Genomic DNA, 18,310 nt, shown 5'->3' on the forward strand with positions numbered 1-18,310 from the left:
TGTGTTAATTACGCTTTTCACGAAGTACTCTGGTCACTCTGGTCTAATCAGCCAGGTATTCCGGACTCCATGTAAAAACGATTCTTCGCTCTATGCTTCGCTCTACATTTCGCTTTATGCAAATTTCATGTACAACAGGAAGAGATTTTTTTACGGAGAGCAGCGATCCTACGCAGCATCATTCATATCGACATTCCTTCGTTGTGACGTTCACCATGATACTTAGTCTCGTATTTGGAGAACACTTTCTACATTGCGTTAATCTTCGCGTAACAGTTCCTACACAACGGTGGCCTACGTGGATAAATCATCGGCCAATATCACAGTCATGATGGTTATTCCGAAATTCATAAATAAATGACGATGAAACGACGATGAGGCCGTCGCCGATTGAAAATCGATCTGTTCATCACCAATATCGTCGCCCTTTAACATTGGCTCGTCTTTCATACCGACAGCTTTCTTCTCATGATTGTGATCGATCTTCCATGTTTTCTTCGATTCACGTCTCGAGCCTGGTTTGCGCGTCGTTGGCGGCTTATCGATCTCTGAAAATGGCGACACAATAAATTTGATGATTAGAGTTAACGTTACCAAGTAATGTATGAAGTGTGCTTCTGATAAAAAGTGAAATAGCTTTAGCATGCTTTTAGAATCGCTAATACGAACCTTTTTGTGATTTAAGAGACTAATGAGTATTTTGCTATTTTCTTTCATATAGATTCTTCAGAGAGTTACTTTTCATCTTATTTACTTTTTGAACAAGTTAGTTTTTTCTTTAATCTTTTCACATAATATGCTAGTATTTAACTAACTTAAAATTTATTGAACATAGTGTCATTAATTAATTTATTCTTAATTCAAAAAATTATTTGTTTCAAATTATATAATCGGAAAACTATTATTATTTAAAAGCAAATATAAATAACTAATTATTTAATTGGCTTAAATGGAATTAAATACATATGAGTTTAAATATGTGCAATCCATTATGACAAAATAGAAACATTGCGAATTTCAAAATTAATTATATAAGCTAAAAGCTCGTATAGTTTATGTATTAATTTAAACCATGCTTATCGCTATGTTTACTAGCATTGGTTTTATCAATTTCAATGTAAAATCATTTGATCAACGGATATCAAAGTAAACATATACAGGCTTTCTATATACTAAATAAAAATATTTATAGGATGGTAACATTATAGATGATCACAATTACGGTAAATCGAAAAGTCAACAATAATAGAAATAAAAAGTACATTAGCTAATTGACGAATCAATGGCGAACGTTAGCGCTTAAAAATTGGTGTGATCGTTTGAATAGAGATTGAACGTCCGTCGCAGTATGCAATACAGTAGAAAGCCGCTTTACGTCGAATAGCGTTTGAAGCGTAAATGGCGAATCGAGATATCGGTAAAGCCTGTCCGCGAGTAATAACCGGAAAAATAATCGGCCAGGCGGTCGGACTTTCCGCGCGATGCTCCCCGGTTTGACGTATTGGAATGTCGTCCGTACGGTGTTCCCGCAAACCCGGAGAGCTCTTGTCACTTGCACACTCCGTCGAAATGTCGAGAGTTCGGAAGCGATATTAATTCTCTCGTGCGTGCATCGACATTTCCGCACGAGACGAAAGTAGACTTTTTCTAATTAATCCACAGGATGACAACGTGCAAGCCACACAACGTATTGAGGTGACAATCCCTAACAGTTGAAACTACAAAATAAAGATGAATATCGATGGATTATGACAAGAATAATGTTGCAAAAAGCGTAAAGACAATTGTACTTTTCCTTCAATTTTGACGTAGTAGACATAGATTTATGTAAGCTAGTTGAAAGGTTGAAAAATTTATACATTGAAAAAATTTATTTTAATAAATTTTAATAAATATTTGTATAAATAGTTCTAAATAAATATTTAATGTAAACTAAATGTAAACACATATTTATTTAATCATTGTATTTAAATACAAATCATTAATTTGGTTAAATATTTATTCACTGTAAGTAAACGTTTATTTAGCACCTATTAAAAACATATATATTAAAATGTAGTAAATTTTGTTTACATACATTTGTCAAATGTATTTCTACTAATGTAATATTTTCAAATATATTTTAATCAAATAATTTTTATGAGAAAAGAGAAATGTATTTATATAATGAATTTTTTAATGTACATACTTGCCTATGTTTTATCCTTTAAAGGTTCTTTTGCATATTTCAGTCTGAAAGTTACTTTCGTGAAGCAGATGTGAGCCAAATATTGTTGAAATAGTAATCAACTTTCGTTCGAAGTGCAGAAGCTTATGCAACGTTGATTTCAATTCGCGAGCGACAATTGTGTTTGCACTTCTGCAAGGTCAATGCGTTTATATTTACTCGTAGTAGCTGTTTGCAAATCTCGGAAAGCGTACGCTGCACAGTGTATTCGGAAGTACAGATGCAGAATGTGTGCTCTCGGCGATCCTGACAGTTCAACAACACAATTTAATAAATACATTAATTAATACGCTCGGACACTATGTTCCGGTTGAATATCGGAATTGTGGTCAGACCTGCGTTACCGCGCCGTTACCGAAAAGCCGTTGAAACAGCCGTCTCAAATACCTTAAATTACGAATTTACATTTATTACCATGCCGTTATATCATCGCCTTTGATGCTCACTGTGTCTGCGGTAATGAATATTGCGACTGTGGTTTAAGATGCTCAGAGCTCTTCCACCTCACTGCAATTAGCCAGTAATGTGTTCCACCGTAAAATCCGTAATTCTGTTCACTTCACTACTGATGATGCCATTTTATGATAATGTGCTTTATAGCGCCTGAAGGAGCAATAATCAACCGTAGGGCTAAAATAATTCAACTTGTCTTCTTTCCATTTATCTTTTATCTGTCTTTCGCAAAGAATTATGAATAAAGCGAAAAATTATGGATATACCTTTAAAAGTTTCATTCGCACCATCAGTCTTAAAGAGGTAAAAAGCGTCAAACGATGGAGGAACGCAATTGTTTTATTAGAACTCTATACTATACAATCATAGAAATTAGGAGAAACCTAATAACTCTACACGTAGCATGCATATTATGTCTGCACGTTCAGGTAACTTATTAAACACAATTTAACGCAACTATAATTTCAGCATTGTAATATACCAAGGAGATAGATAATGATAAAATAGTAATTACATTAGTAATCGCTAATAACTTCCAGGAGTTACTTTACCGTATAATAGTAGCGGATATTTCGAAATCAGATTTGCTGGGCCAATTGCGACTTAATTCTTTCTCAAAGAACATCCGTTTCTACCGGCAAGCGAAGCAAAAGTGAACTAATGACCATGGCTACCACGGCACGTTTATCGGTCATATCTATACGCGCGCGCGCGCGCGCGCTCCCTCATCCGGCGATATAATGCAATTTGAATATAGGCCATCATGCACAGACTTTGCATGCCATACGTGCACGTCATTGTACAGACTCGGAACGAGCGACACGGTGGCGCAAAGTTCTCTCGCAGTCTTAGTTTAAAGCATCCCCTTCGCGACTTGTTCTCTTTTCACGCTATGTCCGTCGATAATTCGTCCTTTCTTACCCTCCTTGCCCTGCAACTCTCCTTTAAGTTAAGCTCAAGTAAGATTCCCATCGAAGTTAACCGACTTTAGCGGAACATGTAATCCACAGACCAGTGGCCCCCCCCTCCTCGCGGTAATTATTGCTAATATTGTTAAACGTGTCGCGCTGCCGGAAAAAGCTCCCGATAATAGCGACAGAGAGGCGTGCTAGTCGACTGACGTTTTAACGGAACGCAAGCCCGTTGAATTAAATTGCTGAGCTAATTATTGGAGAAGTGATTCGCGAGAATGGAAATTCGTGATGGTCTGTACAGGCGTGCGGGCGTGTCCCCGGGCTTTCCCGTCGTCGCTTCGACCGCAGCATTTTATTTGCAATTGTCGGAAATTAAGTGCCTCACTACAGCCTCTTCTTCCCCTCTCCCTTTCCGTTATCCAATCATCATGAACGGCGATTTTTGTTAAAGCCATCGTTTTCTTCCTCTCTCTTTGAACGCACCGCTTCCGTCCGACCTCGCCACCGTCGACACTCTAATTGGAGAGACGACCAATTAACATCAGCGAGATCGAACGGAACAGACGGGTCGTGCTTTACGCATTTGGCGTGCTTGCCACTTGAACCTCATGCGTGAGATCCAATGAAATATAATGACGGCGAGCAGAATGGACGCGTGACGTAGTGACGCGAAGATGAGATGACATGACGTGTGACGCGACTCAATGCGATGCGACATGACATTACGACTCGGTCTCTTATTCCTTATACTTGATTTGCAGCGACGATTTGTCTTCTAGTATATCTCCTTATGAAGTTTATTTTCTCTTCGTCTTATATTTCTTCTCGCGAAAAAAAATGATAAAATTACTAACGTTGTTAACTAAGCGACAACATTTTTCATCTCCTGTAAGATCGCTATTCTTTTACCCTATCAACGCGACGAAGGTAAGTGGTAGAACAAGGGTAAACAGGTACGGAGGTTGTCTAGCTTCCAAAGTTCATATGCATAGAACGATGATAGAGATCAAGCGACGGCATCGTGGAATGGTGCGGGAAACGAGGGGTATTGGTACACTGAGATTGGGGCAATTACTTCGAGTAGGCAATATCGATCGGCGATAAACCGATAAGTTATCCGTTTAAGAATCGTGCCCGCCTCTGGTTAAATTTCGAGACAGGAGAGACGTTCGTTGCTGTCTAAATAACCGTGTTGTCGGGATATAAGTAAATTTTTTATTCATCTCGCCGCGTACACCATTACGCCATAATGAGTTTTAATCTATACATTTTCATGAAACACGTTTAACTACAAAATCCGTATCGTATTTTCCAGTAATAAGCAAAACTAATTTAAATCCCTTATGTAAGATTAATGCGATTAAAAATAATAAAAATAATATAACAATATTAACGTAAAACTTGAGTTTGCGTTATCTATTAAAATGTAATATTTATATTATTTTTAACTATTTATATATATAAAATATATAGGGTATGCAAATAACTAATTCTTTTTTTGTACCTGATTTTTACGCGCGATACAGGTAAAACGGAAAGTAGAGGAGAGCAAACAGAGTATGGCAACATTTATAAAATAAAATTTAATTATCAGTAAATTATTTGTATCACATAATTACGTCAGATAATCACTAGCATGAATATTAAAACACACGTACAGATAATACAAGCAATAATATAATAATATACATATTATGAAAATTAAAAGAGATATTTTTAGCGCATAAGGTTTTTCGTACGTAGCATTCAAAATGAACAAAGAAATTAGAAATCGGCTTGAAGTAACGAACGATTAAATGTTTCTTTATGCGAAGATAAGCAAGTAATGTACATAGTGTAAAAATACGTTACGTGCAGATTAATGAGTTCATAAATGTTACTCACTGTAAAGTTTTATCTTTCCATCGGTCTCTCCGAGGGAGTTCGTCGCCACGCATCGGAAGGTTCCGAAATCCTGTGCTCGTACAGATTTTATCACGAGCTTCATAAGTATTTCATATAATCCTTTAGGAATTGTTTCGACCTTATAATTCTCGTCTAAAAAACATTGAAAACATCGGTGTATATAGATTAAGCATAGTAAATATATCGAAATCGCAAACGCTAATTTCCATAGAGATTTACGTGTTCAATCAGCGCGCATACATATAACATTAAATGTATAGTTTATAAAGAAACACATACTCATATCAAATTGTTACATCAAATGTGTGAGCCAACAAAATCAACAATAATTAATAAAACAAAACTTATAAAGCGCACGTATGACTAGATGAAAAATACACTCGTTCCTCCTAATCGAAGTCAATGATTCAGAAGGTTGTTAACGGGAAACGCATGACGCACAAAACTGGCTTTTTCGCGTTGATGCAATTGTACTTGTCTCTCGTTAAAAAGCTAATTCGTTTCGCGTGTTTGCCGCGAATGGAGGAGCACTAACTAGACAGGCTTCCATGGCAGCCCGGAATAACAGAAAATTCCGGATCGATGCAGCAGTAAACTTCATATTTACGTTCCAAGCCGCTTAAACATTACGGAATCGCACAAAGTACGGAACAGACCATGTTGTTCGCGTGAATGTCGTTCTGGCACGTGGAAGACGATGTGAATGTCGATTTTCGTGTTATTAGTTCCAAGCTATACGACTGTCGATGCGGAAAACAGTTATTTCAGAGGAAAGTTTACCGGCGTTCATATCGATATATCTTGTTATTCGAATATGTGTTATTCGAAACAATAAAAAAATCATACACTTCTATAAGAGTTTATTCGCTGCATTCTTCGATTATAAGAGTATACGCGATTTTATGAATATGTATTAAAAAATCTGTGGAATACGATACACGCAAAAAAATTTTGTTGTAAAAACATTTCGTTGGGATATTTCTGGTAATGAAAAAGAACATATAAAATTTGTATGTAATAAAAGTAAGTTTAATATGTGACCGTACATTCTGATTAATAAATTTGATATTATACATTTATTATACATTTATAATATTAATAATTTATTTATAATAATTATACATTTTTTTGTGTCATTTTAGGTAATCTATTTTTTCTTGAATTGATTTATGTTTTATTATCTATATTTAATTAATGTCTTTCTTTGATACTTTTATTATAATTATTAATATTAATCTAGTAAAACATAAAGTAATGCTAGCGAGTAATATTATTTAGATATTTGTATAATGTAAAGACTATAGAGTAGCACTGAATTTAGAAATATCGGTTAAATGTAATAATAACAAGAATTATCTCTTTATAATTAATTTAAAAAAATTTTAATGCTAATATTATCCATCGATTTGTGAGAAACTTTCGTCAAACGCCAAATTAAGCTACTAACAATCGACTTTGCTATAGTAGATAAAAATTTTGTCATCTGCATAAAAAGAATTTCGCGTTCTTAATTAATTTGAAGATCATTCATTATAACACTTTAAGGAAAAATTTTAGCTTGTTCGAAGAGAATACTGTCACGGATTAACGACACGAGATGGCACGCACACGTCTTAAGTTTTAATGCCACTGCCCTTGCCCTTAAACCCTTGCATATCGCAAAGGTGCATGGTAGCAATTAGAGTGAAACGACCACGTTAGCGCGGTGTAATTAAGGCGAATTGCATTACAGCTGCTCGTGCGTGCACTTCCCGACGTGCGCAAAAAAAGGAAAAAAAAAGAGAAGAAGGAAAGAATTTGTAATAATTATTTCATAAATTGAAATAAAACGCGCTCTCGGTTTCATTAAAACTCTCTATTTTTTCTAGTTTTGAAACAATGAGTATTATTTATGTATTCTTTAATGATAAATATTATCTTAAGAAGCGAATTCAATGTTCGTATAACTTGAAAAAGAAATAATTAAAACTTATTTTATCTCGCAATGAGAGAAAAATTTAAGATGGAATTAATAGTATCACTGTCTTAATATCTATGATAAAAATATTAATATTATTTTGCATATTTGTGTATGTTCTATTCAATTCACTCTGAAATGTTAATTAATTAGTTGTCCGTCATAGTGACAATTGATTTTTATTTATGTTTAATAAGAGCATAGAAAGTAATTTAAAATATTTACTTTCCATAAAACTGCTTTAATTAAATTATTCTTTTTCTGTGCACTATTTCTATATTACTGTTGATAAAAGCGAAAAGCATATTATATTTGGACAAACAGAAAGACATGCTCACCATTGGCAATAGTTTCGTTCGATGGCTTCGTCCAATATGTGATAGGACTGGGATGAGCTTCACTACGGCATTCCAACGTAACAGTTTGTCCCTCGTAACCACCTACTAACTGATTCTCAATCCAAACCATTGGCTGAACTGTGCAAGATAATATATTTCAATAAAATACAAAACACCATTAAAACACAAAAATTAACCTTAATCAAAGGAAACATTTTTTTATTTAAAAAAAATTTGTTTTCTCATACTTTATTGAATTTTTAATTATCGTAAGATAAGAAATTATACAATATAGCACTGACTGTATATTAATTTTATTATGTACAGTTCTACAAACAGTTGTTTTTAACAAAATCTAGCTGATAATATAATGTTAAAATATTTGACATTAAAAACTATATAAAGCTGAGAAAACACGGTACAGAATTTAACGAAATATCCAATTTTACGAACTCATCACAAGGTACAGCTGACGTTTGACGTAAAAGTCTTACTAAAGCTCCAGCCCCCATTTTTAAAACATGTTCCCTCGAAATAGGGCTCTCTTATTTTTTAATCAATCCAGAAACGTCACTTGTCCTTTTAGTAAGCGACTTGTTATATAGCGTAGTAAAATTACGTAGCCAGCGGCAGGAAAGATTTAACTCCGTTTTCAGGAACAATGGCCCTCGGGATCAGCTATTCACCATGCCTACCCCGAGAGGCGTCATTACGCGAGATCGCTCACACCACATGCGAGTACGACAATTTAAAATATATTTTGCGACAAGCGCCCGACGCGCGTATAAGAAAGGATTTCTATTACTAGGACGGGGCAGAACTGTATAAAATATCATTCGTATGCATTTCCACAATATATATATGCGTGAAAAGCAAAGGATGGAAACGGAACAGTTAGAGTTTGATTGAATTAAAATTTACGAATTGAAATCCTAATAATATTACATCGCGTATGGTATATTGTATAACATTCTGAAAAGATTAATTCTGGAAAATTAATTCACGATGATTGTGTGAATAAATTAATCCTCGTTTTTTCAAGGGAGATTAAATAATTTCACGTAATATTTTTTTCCGCCTTGTAAAATGGAGAGAAACGCATTTAATTATATTTCTCTCAATCGTAATGGAAAAGCCATTTACGCAACGTATTTCACCATGTTTCACCCTACCGTTTGGCTGGAAGCGTTCCTTAGTGTTGGTCATAAAACGAAATTTAGGATCACGCAGCAAAATTACGTACAGTGAACAGTGAGGAGGATCCGTTTACTGACTGTTGGTGGCACCCCGTTGGACGCTATACAGAGATACGGTCCCATATGGAGACGCGTGATTCGTGTTATTTCCAGCTCCGGACCCACGATACTCCCCGCTGCAACAGTTTACATATGTAGATATGCGGGCATACAAATTCATATGGACATGGATTACGACGCATTATTATATACGCTTCGTTCATCGTTCAGTTAAACACACCTATGACACGATCTGACCAATTGCACATATTAATACCGTGCCGTTAATTTTTAAGCATTCCAAATTACAAATATATTTTTGAAATTACAAATCATAAATTTAATCATCTCGGCTTATGATTGATATTATCTTTTATAATAAAAGATAATAATTTAAATTGTTTAATATTACGATATAATTTTCAGAATCAAATAATAAATAAAGATATGATAGAAATTATGTATTATTGTAGCATAAATATATTAAACTCTTTTATTTTTTGAGATCAAAAGAGAGAATAAGATATATTTTTATATGAATTTGGAAAAATATATATAGAATAACAAAAAAAGTTTTGTTAAAACAAAAAATTTCGGATTATATTAATCGATCATAATCATATTTGCACGTGATTTATGAAGAGGAAACAAAACTCTTTTTGCTAGCATTATATCAATAAGATAATTTATTTGTTTATTGGAAATAGTGAGTATATTCAAAAAAATCACGCCTTTTGCGACATAATATTTTTTTGTAAAAATCTTTTTCTAAAATCAGAAAGCCTCTGTGGATCCACTATTTTCGATTATATATGTTTGATATTTAAACTTATTATTATTAGAAAATGCAAATACAGTAATAATAATAATAAATGAATCTTTGTCACATGAAACAATGAAATATACACGTATCCAATTTTGACAAATAACTGACTAATAACGTTTAAATAATGTTTCTTCTCATTTTCTTCATACTTTCTCATAATATATACTGTATATATACGTTGCATGTAATGTGTAGTGTTACTAACTAAGCGTATATACGATAATTAAGTAGCAAGCAAGTAGCAACATGAAACATACTTAAACTTATGTTCTCAATTTTGCGGAATATTGAAAACACGCAAATTATAATACAGATAGCACAAATATATATTCTTCAATTCATAAAAAAGCAATTAAAAGATTTCGCAATATAATAATGAAAAAAATGGAACGTTGATTCACTAACATAATTTCATTAGACTGCACATTGTATTAAATGGAACGTAACATAAATATTAATATGCAAAAGTGGACAAAGTAGCACTCATTACGTCAGCTGTAATTTCATATGTTGTAAATTAATATTTGCTCTCTGATATTTTCCAATAATTTCTGTTTCGCATGTTGCAATACGGTCGACTAGCTTAATATTGCGAAACAATTGATTTCAAGTTTAATTAAAATGTGTATTTCCTTAATTTCGATATTATATAATTAATCGTGCTAATCGATTTGTACATTGAAATTACAATTAGTTCCGCGTCGCGAGTGTGTAATGAAGTTAAATTGACAATCTAGCACATTCATTTCGAGATTGATTATCATATAATTTACATAGTTCCTTTACAGATCAACGGCCTACCGATGTGTAGGTATCTATATATCGTCCTATTATCAGAATGATAGTTTCATAATTTACACAATATGAGAATTTACAACTTATTAAATAATATTAATATATTTAAATAATTACATACATACATAACAAAGTATACTATTTTAATAAAATTATCACAAAATTTATGAAAGTATAGAAGTATACACATACATGTACGTAATAAGAAAATTTTAATGTCAAATATGATAATTAAAATTTTTCTTTAGAATTCAAGTAAATCAATTAGCTTACAATATTATTACGTATTGCATTTAATTATTAAGATAACTATAAAATATTCATGAAATATTTATAAAATATTAAATATGTAAAATGTAATTATCGTTTTTTAACAATTTTATAAAAACTATTGTATAACGATATAATTTTATTGTTAATTATCACATTTACTTAAATTAATAAATTATTCCATTTATTCTTGATTTGCTTTTAGCATTATTTTATTTATGTTAGATAACACTTTGTCAATAGCATTTAAATATATATCACAAAATTTGTGTGTAACAACGTCTGCATATTTTGATAACAATTTGAAAAGCTCTTTCATTCATGCACCTGTTGAGGCTTTCGAGGCAAATTCGTACTTCAAACTTTTATCGTGTGCAAAAAGCAAAATTTCTTAGTATGAATTATCATACAAATAAGAAAACGCCGAACACTTTTCTCAACTATTATAGGTCAAACGGAGTGCACGGACTTCGATTGCGAAAATCGTAAGACCGATAGCGCGTTTCCGAATACTCCATTCTACGGTACTTATCGTCTAATGGAATCACGACTGAATCTTTCCACAAAATCGACATAAGACGAAGAGACGAATAGAGGGACAGCGAGACGCGACAAAATACTTAAAGTGATTTCTTAAAATCGACTTCGAAAAAATGGAAATTTCATCTGGTGAATAAATCATCAGAAGTCGGTCACAAATCGATATTTCACTGTAGGGCGACGTTCTCTCGTTTCTGACCCTTGGCACGATTTCACACGAAAGGATGAAAATATATTACGTGTGTGTTGCACGTCGGTTTGTTGGTCTTTGAGAAGTATTCCGAATTCAGTATGGAGACGAATAGAAAAGGAAGAAGATGGCAAAAGAAGAGACGAACTTTTGAACTCGTAAGAGAAAGAGACTAAAGCGGTACTTTAGCTATCTGTCTGATATACAATCGAAATGTCTCCGACACTTGCTTGCGCAATTAGTCAGCAAAAGATCTAAACAATCTTGATGCGGGTGGCGCGTAAAAGGAATGCCAGTGAATGAAGGTGACAGCTGAAAGCATGTGATTGGATTGAAAGAACGGCAAATCTCTCAGACGAGATATTTTTCGAGAACAAAAACTATGAAATGAATCACTGAATATCATTAATCTTTTGCCTCAATCTCAAAAACTGAAATAATCAATTATGAAATCTGTTTGAATGTATTATCAAGTCTCATAAAAAATTGTTTAAAATATAAATAATTAGAATATAAATGTTTAAAAAATGCATTCAAATGTACCGATATATTCTTATAATTATAGAAATAAAATTTATATATAAAAATTAAATTTTTATAATAATAGTTTTTTCAAATGTTACATGTACAGGTTTTCGCTAAAGTATTTAAAAATTTAATTGGATAGAGATCTGTAAATGATTTTGTTAAACCATCAAAATAATGTAGGACACACAACCTGGTTATTAGAACTCAAAACTTTTTACAGCGTTGCTCATTATATTTGAGTGTCCTATATAATTATTTTGATAGTCCAACAAAGTTATTTTCAGATCCGTATTTAGTTAAATTTTTAGATACTTCAATAAAATCATTCTTTCTGTGTAATAATCAAACTGTATCTTCGTTGAAGAATTGTTATGTATTAATGGAAAGTTCTCGTTAAAACATTCTATCGCATTTGTATAACATTCCTTTTACAATAATTAAGAAATTAAATTACATGTTGATTACTAGTTCCTGTTAGATTTTACTCAAGATGGCATAACGACAGAAATTCGTTCGGAATTGTAAACAAAATTAATTTCTCACCGAATGGGTTAAATAAATGAGTTTATATTATAAATGCTCAGCAATTTCATTTCGATGGACATTACGCTGGCGGCACTTTGCTGATAATAACATCAGGAAAGAAACCATTTTGTGTAACGAATCGTTAAATTCTTTCGTCAATTGCAAGAGACTGTAACAGGCGGAAAGATAGTAAGAGAGAGAAAGTAGAAATTACTGTTGAAAGTATTGTATCATCAATGCAATAAGGAAATAAATTGAAAATCAAAAGTTTTGTAAAAATAAAAATATATGATAAGCAATGGATTAATAGTACAGAATAAAATTATTAAAGAACAAAATATATTTCTTTTACATGCATTCTTTATGATATATAAAAGTTCATTCTCGTCTATTTTGTTAAAATTTTTCTATTCATTTCTGTTCTATTTCTTGTTTAAAAAAACAAGAAAAATTTGTGAATCGAATACATGTACTTGACGATATGTTAGAGATCCAAGAAAAAAATTTGCTTTGTTTATTTCATTTACGACTTTTATTCGATTATCAGACGTGTTCAATATACAATGAATTCAACAAAAGGCACATTCATATCGATTCAATGCCGTCCATCAAAACTCATTCAATGATACGCTACGAGAGCACAATAAACGTCTCGCTCAATCAGCGCGAAACGAGATGGCGAGCTTTCTGTCACTCTGTTTTGGAGTGAGATCGAGAAAAAGCCTCGGAGCTGTTCTAGCAGCGGGTTATGTTCAATATACGCGAAACAACGCGAGACAACGAAGCTGATGGGGTTGAAAGGAGACACAGAGATTGGTGAGAGGAAACGAGACTCTATCTAGAGTAACAACCGTCATTCGTTATACGATATACGCGACAATTGGCGGCCAACGAAGCGGTACACCGTATGATAATAGTAGTAGTAGTATACTAACAATAATAGTAGTAGTGGTACAGCAATATGAAGATACGTACCCTGCCAGTTCGACAAGCTGATCGTACCACCCGCTTCACGACGCCACGTGACCGTCGGCTCCGGTGTTCCTGTTGCCGCGCATCGTAACGTCACGTTGCTACCCTCTCGCACCACCATATCCGTACTGGTGGGATAGTCCAGGATGTCCGGCGGTACTGAAACAATAACCACATTGTGACGAGAACATCCCAGAGGTTGCATGAGCACGAGCACGCGCGCGTACCAACGCGCGCGACTGTGCACGATGATCATTCGTGCGGACTAGATAGATGGTTATCTCGCGACGAGCGGATCATGCCCCGCCGTCTCCCGTCGTGCAATATTCCACGTATATATACACCGCACACGCCGCGGGAGCACGCGCGGCACCCACGCATCCTGGGGTTCGCGCCCCATTCGTTCGCGCGGATGGAGGATTCGCTCGTAAAATCTCGATTCGCTCAGCAGTTCTCGCGTTCGTTTGAATTTTTGCAGAATTCCGGACTGCGTCCGTCCCGGGCTCACCCTCCGCTTCCGTAGGGAAATACCTTTTTGTTCCATTGAAGAAATGATTTCTTTCTGTTTTCTTTTTTTTTCGTCGAGGTGATCTTTCGCGCGTGACTTTTAACGGTCCGTAAAATCCACATTACTTTCGACTACTGTCGCAGCCAAAAGCTCGACGGGAGTAGTACGATGACGCGTAGTATTAGGGCGAATCTGCTTTTTACGGCACGTACGTGCCGTCGAGCACGAGAGCAAGCAAGCTGCTGGATAAAATTTGGATAAGGCTTACTTATCAAGCAGATATGTAAAATTGTCATGAGCTAGATTACCATACGAAATAACTGTAACTATTATAATTCGTATGGCTATGCACGCTTTAAAGCACGAAATTACAATTTTTTTTCATTTATGCACATACATCTTTAATATATTTACATAAATATTTGTAATATATGTTGTTTTTACGAATTTTACGGAATGTAAAGAAGTTACAATTTATTAGTTCTATAAATTAATGCACGCGAATAATACAAATAGGATCTGAACTGACTAAGAGAACGATATACATGGATTACTCAAAAGACACTATATAAGCAATTAATATATCATGCAAAGTAATTCATCACGTCGCTTTATCCAAGTTTAATAAATGACAGCTGGATTCGATATGGCGAATTGTTTTGCACTTAGACGATACATTAGATAGTTTAGAGTTACCGTCCATTCCACTAATCTGAATAAATAAATCAACTAAAGCAAAATCAATGCTAATCTAGGTATTTTGAGTTGAATCTCTCTTGTCTCATTTGCATCATTTTTATGCTAATTTGTCTCGTTATAAACAATTTAAATCTGTTATTCGACCATTTTACACAAAGTTCTGTTCTTCAAAAAGATATGACGACATAAAAAATACATGTATTTGAAAAATAAAGCGGCTGGCTACAATCGTGAAAATTTCTCTCTTGCTTTAACAAACGCAGTAAAATATTCCAGAGAAAAACCACTCAGCACGATAGGGACAAAAATTTGCAGGAATCTCGCTCCTCTTGCGATTTTGAATTTGTAAAATGATTGAACGAACGTTATTTATCCAAATGTCTTGAAACCTATTCATCAAACAAGTTTAAATATAGAAGAATCATATTATTATATCTAGAATGTGCTTTAATAAAGAGAGCTTCATGAAAGGAATGTATTGTAAATTTAATTATATCTTAATCTGCTGTGGCGATTATCGTATTAGTTAGTAACGCAAAAGCTGTATTCTCGGACTACGGACTACCATATTAGTTATCAACGCAAAAGCTATATATTTGGATATTTAAATAATTAATTGAATTTTTGATAATTTAAGTATAGTTTCTCTCGTCCTCTTTTTCCTTTTCTATTTAAAAAAAGATTGTGAAGAATTGTTATAATTATATATTTTAATAAAATAGAAGCTTATTATAAATTAGTTAAAATCTGTTCTATCTCCTTATCATTTAATTTTTATTTTATAAATTATATAAATATGAAATTCACAATCAATTAATGAATATTAATTATTTTATGTCTGGCATATAAATTATGTATTATTTTCGGTTTGTAAATTCACTTCACATAAAAAGCAATTAATAAAATTGCTCAATAGCTTTACTCAATCTTTTTAAAGGATTGATTTTAATTTAACGCGCGAGGTATTCATCTTTTTCGATGTATGACATATTTGGCTATCTTGTTTTTTTGTGTGTAATATATATAATAAATGTTAATGATAAAACATTATTTTTATATGCGTAAATAAAGTACTTGATCCTTTTTTATTATAATTATATAAATTTTTATTATAATTATATAAATGATATAAAAAATTTCAAAAATGTTAAGAATCTTTTCGAATTCTTTTTTATTTACATGAAAAGAACGACTTTTTAAAATATTTAGACATTTAGCTAGACACATATCTGAAAAAAATTTTGTTTGGACCATCAAAATAATCATATAGAATGTCCAAACTGGTTGCTAGAATGTATTTTTGAATCAACTAAATTATTTTCAGATCTACTTAACTTTTTAAATATTATACTTCAAAATCGTTCTTTCCGTACAAATATCTGTTTTACATTTAAATTCAGATGAATTAATAATTTGCTAAATTTTTACGCTAGCATCAGCAACACAAAGATTATTCGCATGTATACGAAAACGATTTTTCCAAAAACAACATAGGATATAGAGTAAGATTTATTATAAAATAAAGTTTATTATAAACATATCGTCGGCTCTTCGCACATACACGCACGCACGCACGCACGCACGCACGCACGCACGCACGCACGCACGCACGCACGCACGCACACATACACACAATGATCAACTAACATACTCTTTGCGAAAATAATCTTCACCGCAAATGGGAGGTCATTGACGCGATACATTTTTCGCGGCAACAATGCGAAGAATTTCGTTATCGAGTTGCTTTCGAAACGGAATAGAGCCGAATATAGCTGGTACACATGCAGTTTGTACATCGGAAAGACGGCTGGCCAGGAATGGTTTCCCATGGCTTATACGCGGACTAAGTTTCTTTCCCGGTCACGAAAGAGAAGCAACCTTCGTGAATAGTCCTCTCTCAGAGACCGACGTCGCGTCCCCCTGGTGAGTTACGAAAGACGTGTTCGGAAGGCAAAGAGGTTCCAAGACGAAGTTTCCGCGGATGCGAAAAAGCTACCAACACGAATGGTGCTTTCGTGTGCTAACGAGACGACGAGGGTGGACCGAGAGCTACGATTGCATAACAGCGTCCGAGAAGCACATTAGGAATATAAAAACTTTTCTTTACGATAATCGATAAATAATTTCTTTTTATTGCCGATAAATAAATATAATTATACTATAACGATTTCTTTTTACAATACATAAATCTGAATAATTTTCGTTTTCAATATACATATATTTCGATAAACATTTTAATTCATTATCAAATAAATCGGTCAAATTTATTTTATATTTTGAAATATTCAATAAACATTTCAATGTATAAAAAGTCGACAATACACAAGACTACAGTTAAAGCAGCATCTGCAGTACAAAGTATTTTTGCAATAAATGTTTGTGTGGTTCAACAAAGAGAAAGTCAAAATAATGTTGCCTGACGACATAGTAGGATCACGGCAGAACAGTCAAATATCGAGAGCAACCGTACAGCAACGAATTCTTCCAAAGAATTAAGCGGGCATCGGCCATTGAGCAAAAAGCAATTCCATGCCGGCATCGCTACGCCCGCCGCCGTCACAGGTCACAGAGATATCACCGGGTCCGGTGCGCAATTCATTTCGCGCTTTGCCCCGACTGCGTCGGGCGCAAACGGGGCGAAAAAAAGCGCCGTATCCGCAGATAGTATATTTATTGATACGGGAAAACAATTGGGTCGAATTTATTATTTCACGCGTGCCCGCGCACCGACGCGCGCCGTTGTTTTTGTTTGCCCTCACGGGATCGCGTTTTATTCGCGTGGATTGTACACAACCACGTTTCATACCGCCGGTATCTTCGAGTGTCCTTTTGAATGGCCGCTATATTTTGCGTCGGTCCGATAACGTTTGAAAAGTTCGATCGGTCGAAAGCGAGCCAGCGTTTAGACCAACGTGACACTAAATTGATGCGTACGCGCTGATCCTCGATGATCGAGTTACGCAAAGGTACAGCAAGAACTATCAACCCTTTGCCATTTGAGATAATTTCGAGTAATGCAATATTATATCTTTTATTTCTATCGCTATTAACATTACATAATAGCAATCGATATCCTTTCTCAAAACGTTATAACGTTTTATGTAAAATTCGAAAAACTTATTTTGTAAATTATAATAATTTATTTAGAAAGCTGTAGAGATATATGTTATAAATATCGCTTATAGCGTGATTAATTAAAATCCATCTTAATAATTTTATCACATGTTTTAAAAATTAATTGTAACAAAATTTGAAGTTTTTTTATCAATATAAATAAATGCATCAAATTAAGAGAGAAGAAAGAAAAAAGATATTTTATTATCTTTTAATGACAAAATAAATTGGCTTTTTTTCTATGTAACTGCAGTATGCATTTAAATCCGATCTCTCTCTCTCTCTCTCTCTTCTCTCTCTCTACTACTACTACT

General features: G+C 33.8%; 1 protein-coding gene across 1 annotated transcript in view; it reads right to left on the minus strand.

Moving 5' to 3' along the window:
• Window positions 1-294: 294 nt before the first annotated feature.
• Window positions 295-18,310, minus strand: part of LOC105627582 (neurotrimin-like) — a 98,496-nt gene continuing 80,480 nt past the window's right edge. Inside the window, exons 4-8 of the mRNA XM_012208864.1 lie at window positions 13,679-13,834; window positions 9,038-9,166; window positions 7,795-7,932; window positions 5,479-5,631; window positions 295-548 (exon numbers count right to left, since the gene is read on the minus strand). Coding sequence (XP_012064254.1) covers window positions 295-548; window positions 5,479-5,631; window positions 7,795-7,932; window positions 9,038-9,166; window positions 13,679-13,834 — 830 coding nt within the window. The remainder of the gene's footprint in view (window positions 549-5,478; window positions 5,632-7,794; window positions 7,933-9,037; window positions 9,167-13,678; window positions 13,835-18,310) is intronic.

Source organism: Atta cephalotes (assembly GCF_000143395.1).
Source record: "Atta cephalotes unplaced genomic scaffold scaffold00009, whole genome shotgun sequence".
Classification (NCBI taxonomy): Eukaryota; Metazoa; Arthropoda; class Insecta; order Hymenoptera; family Formicidae; genus Atta; species Atta cephalotes.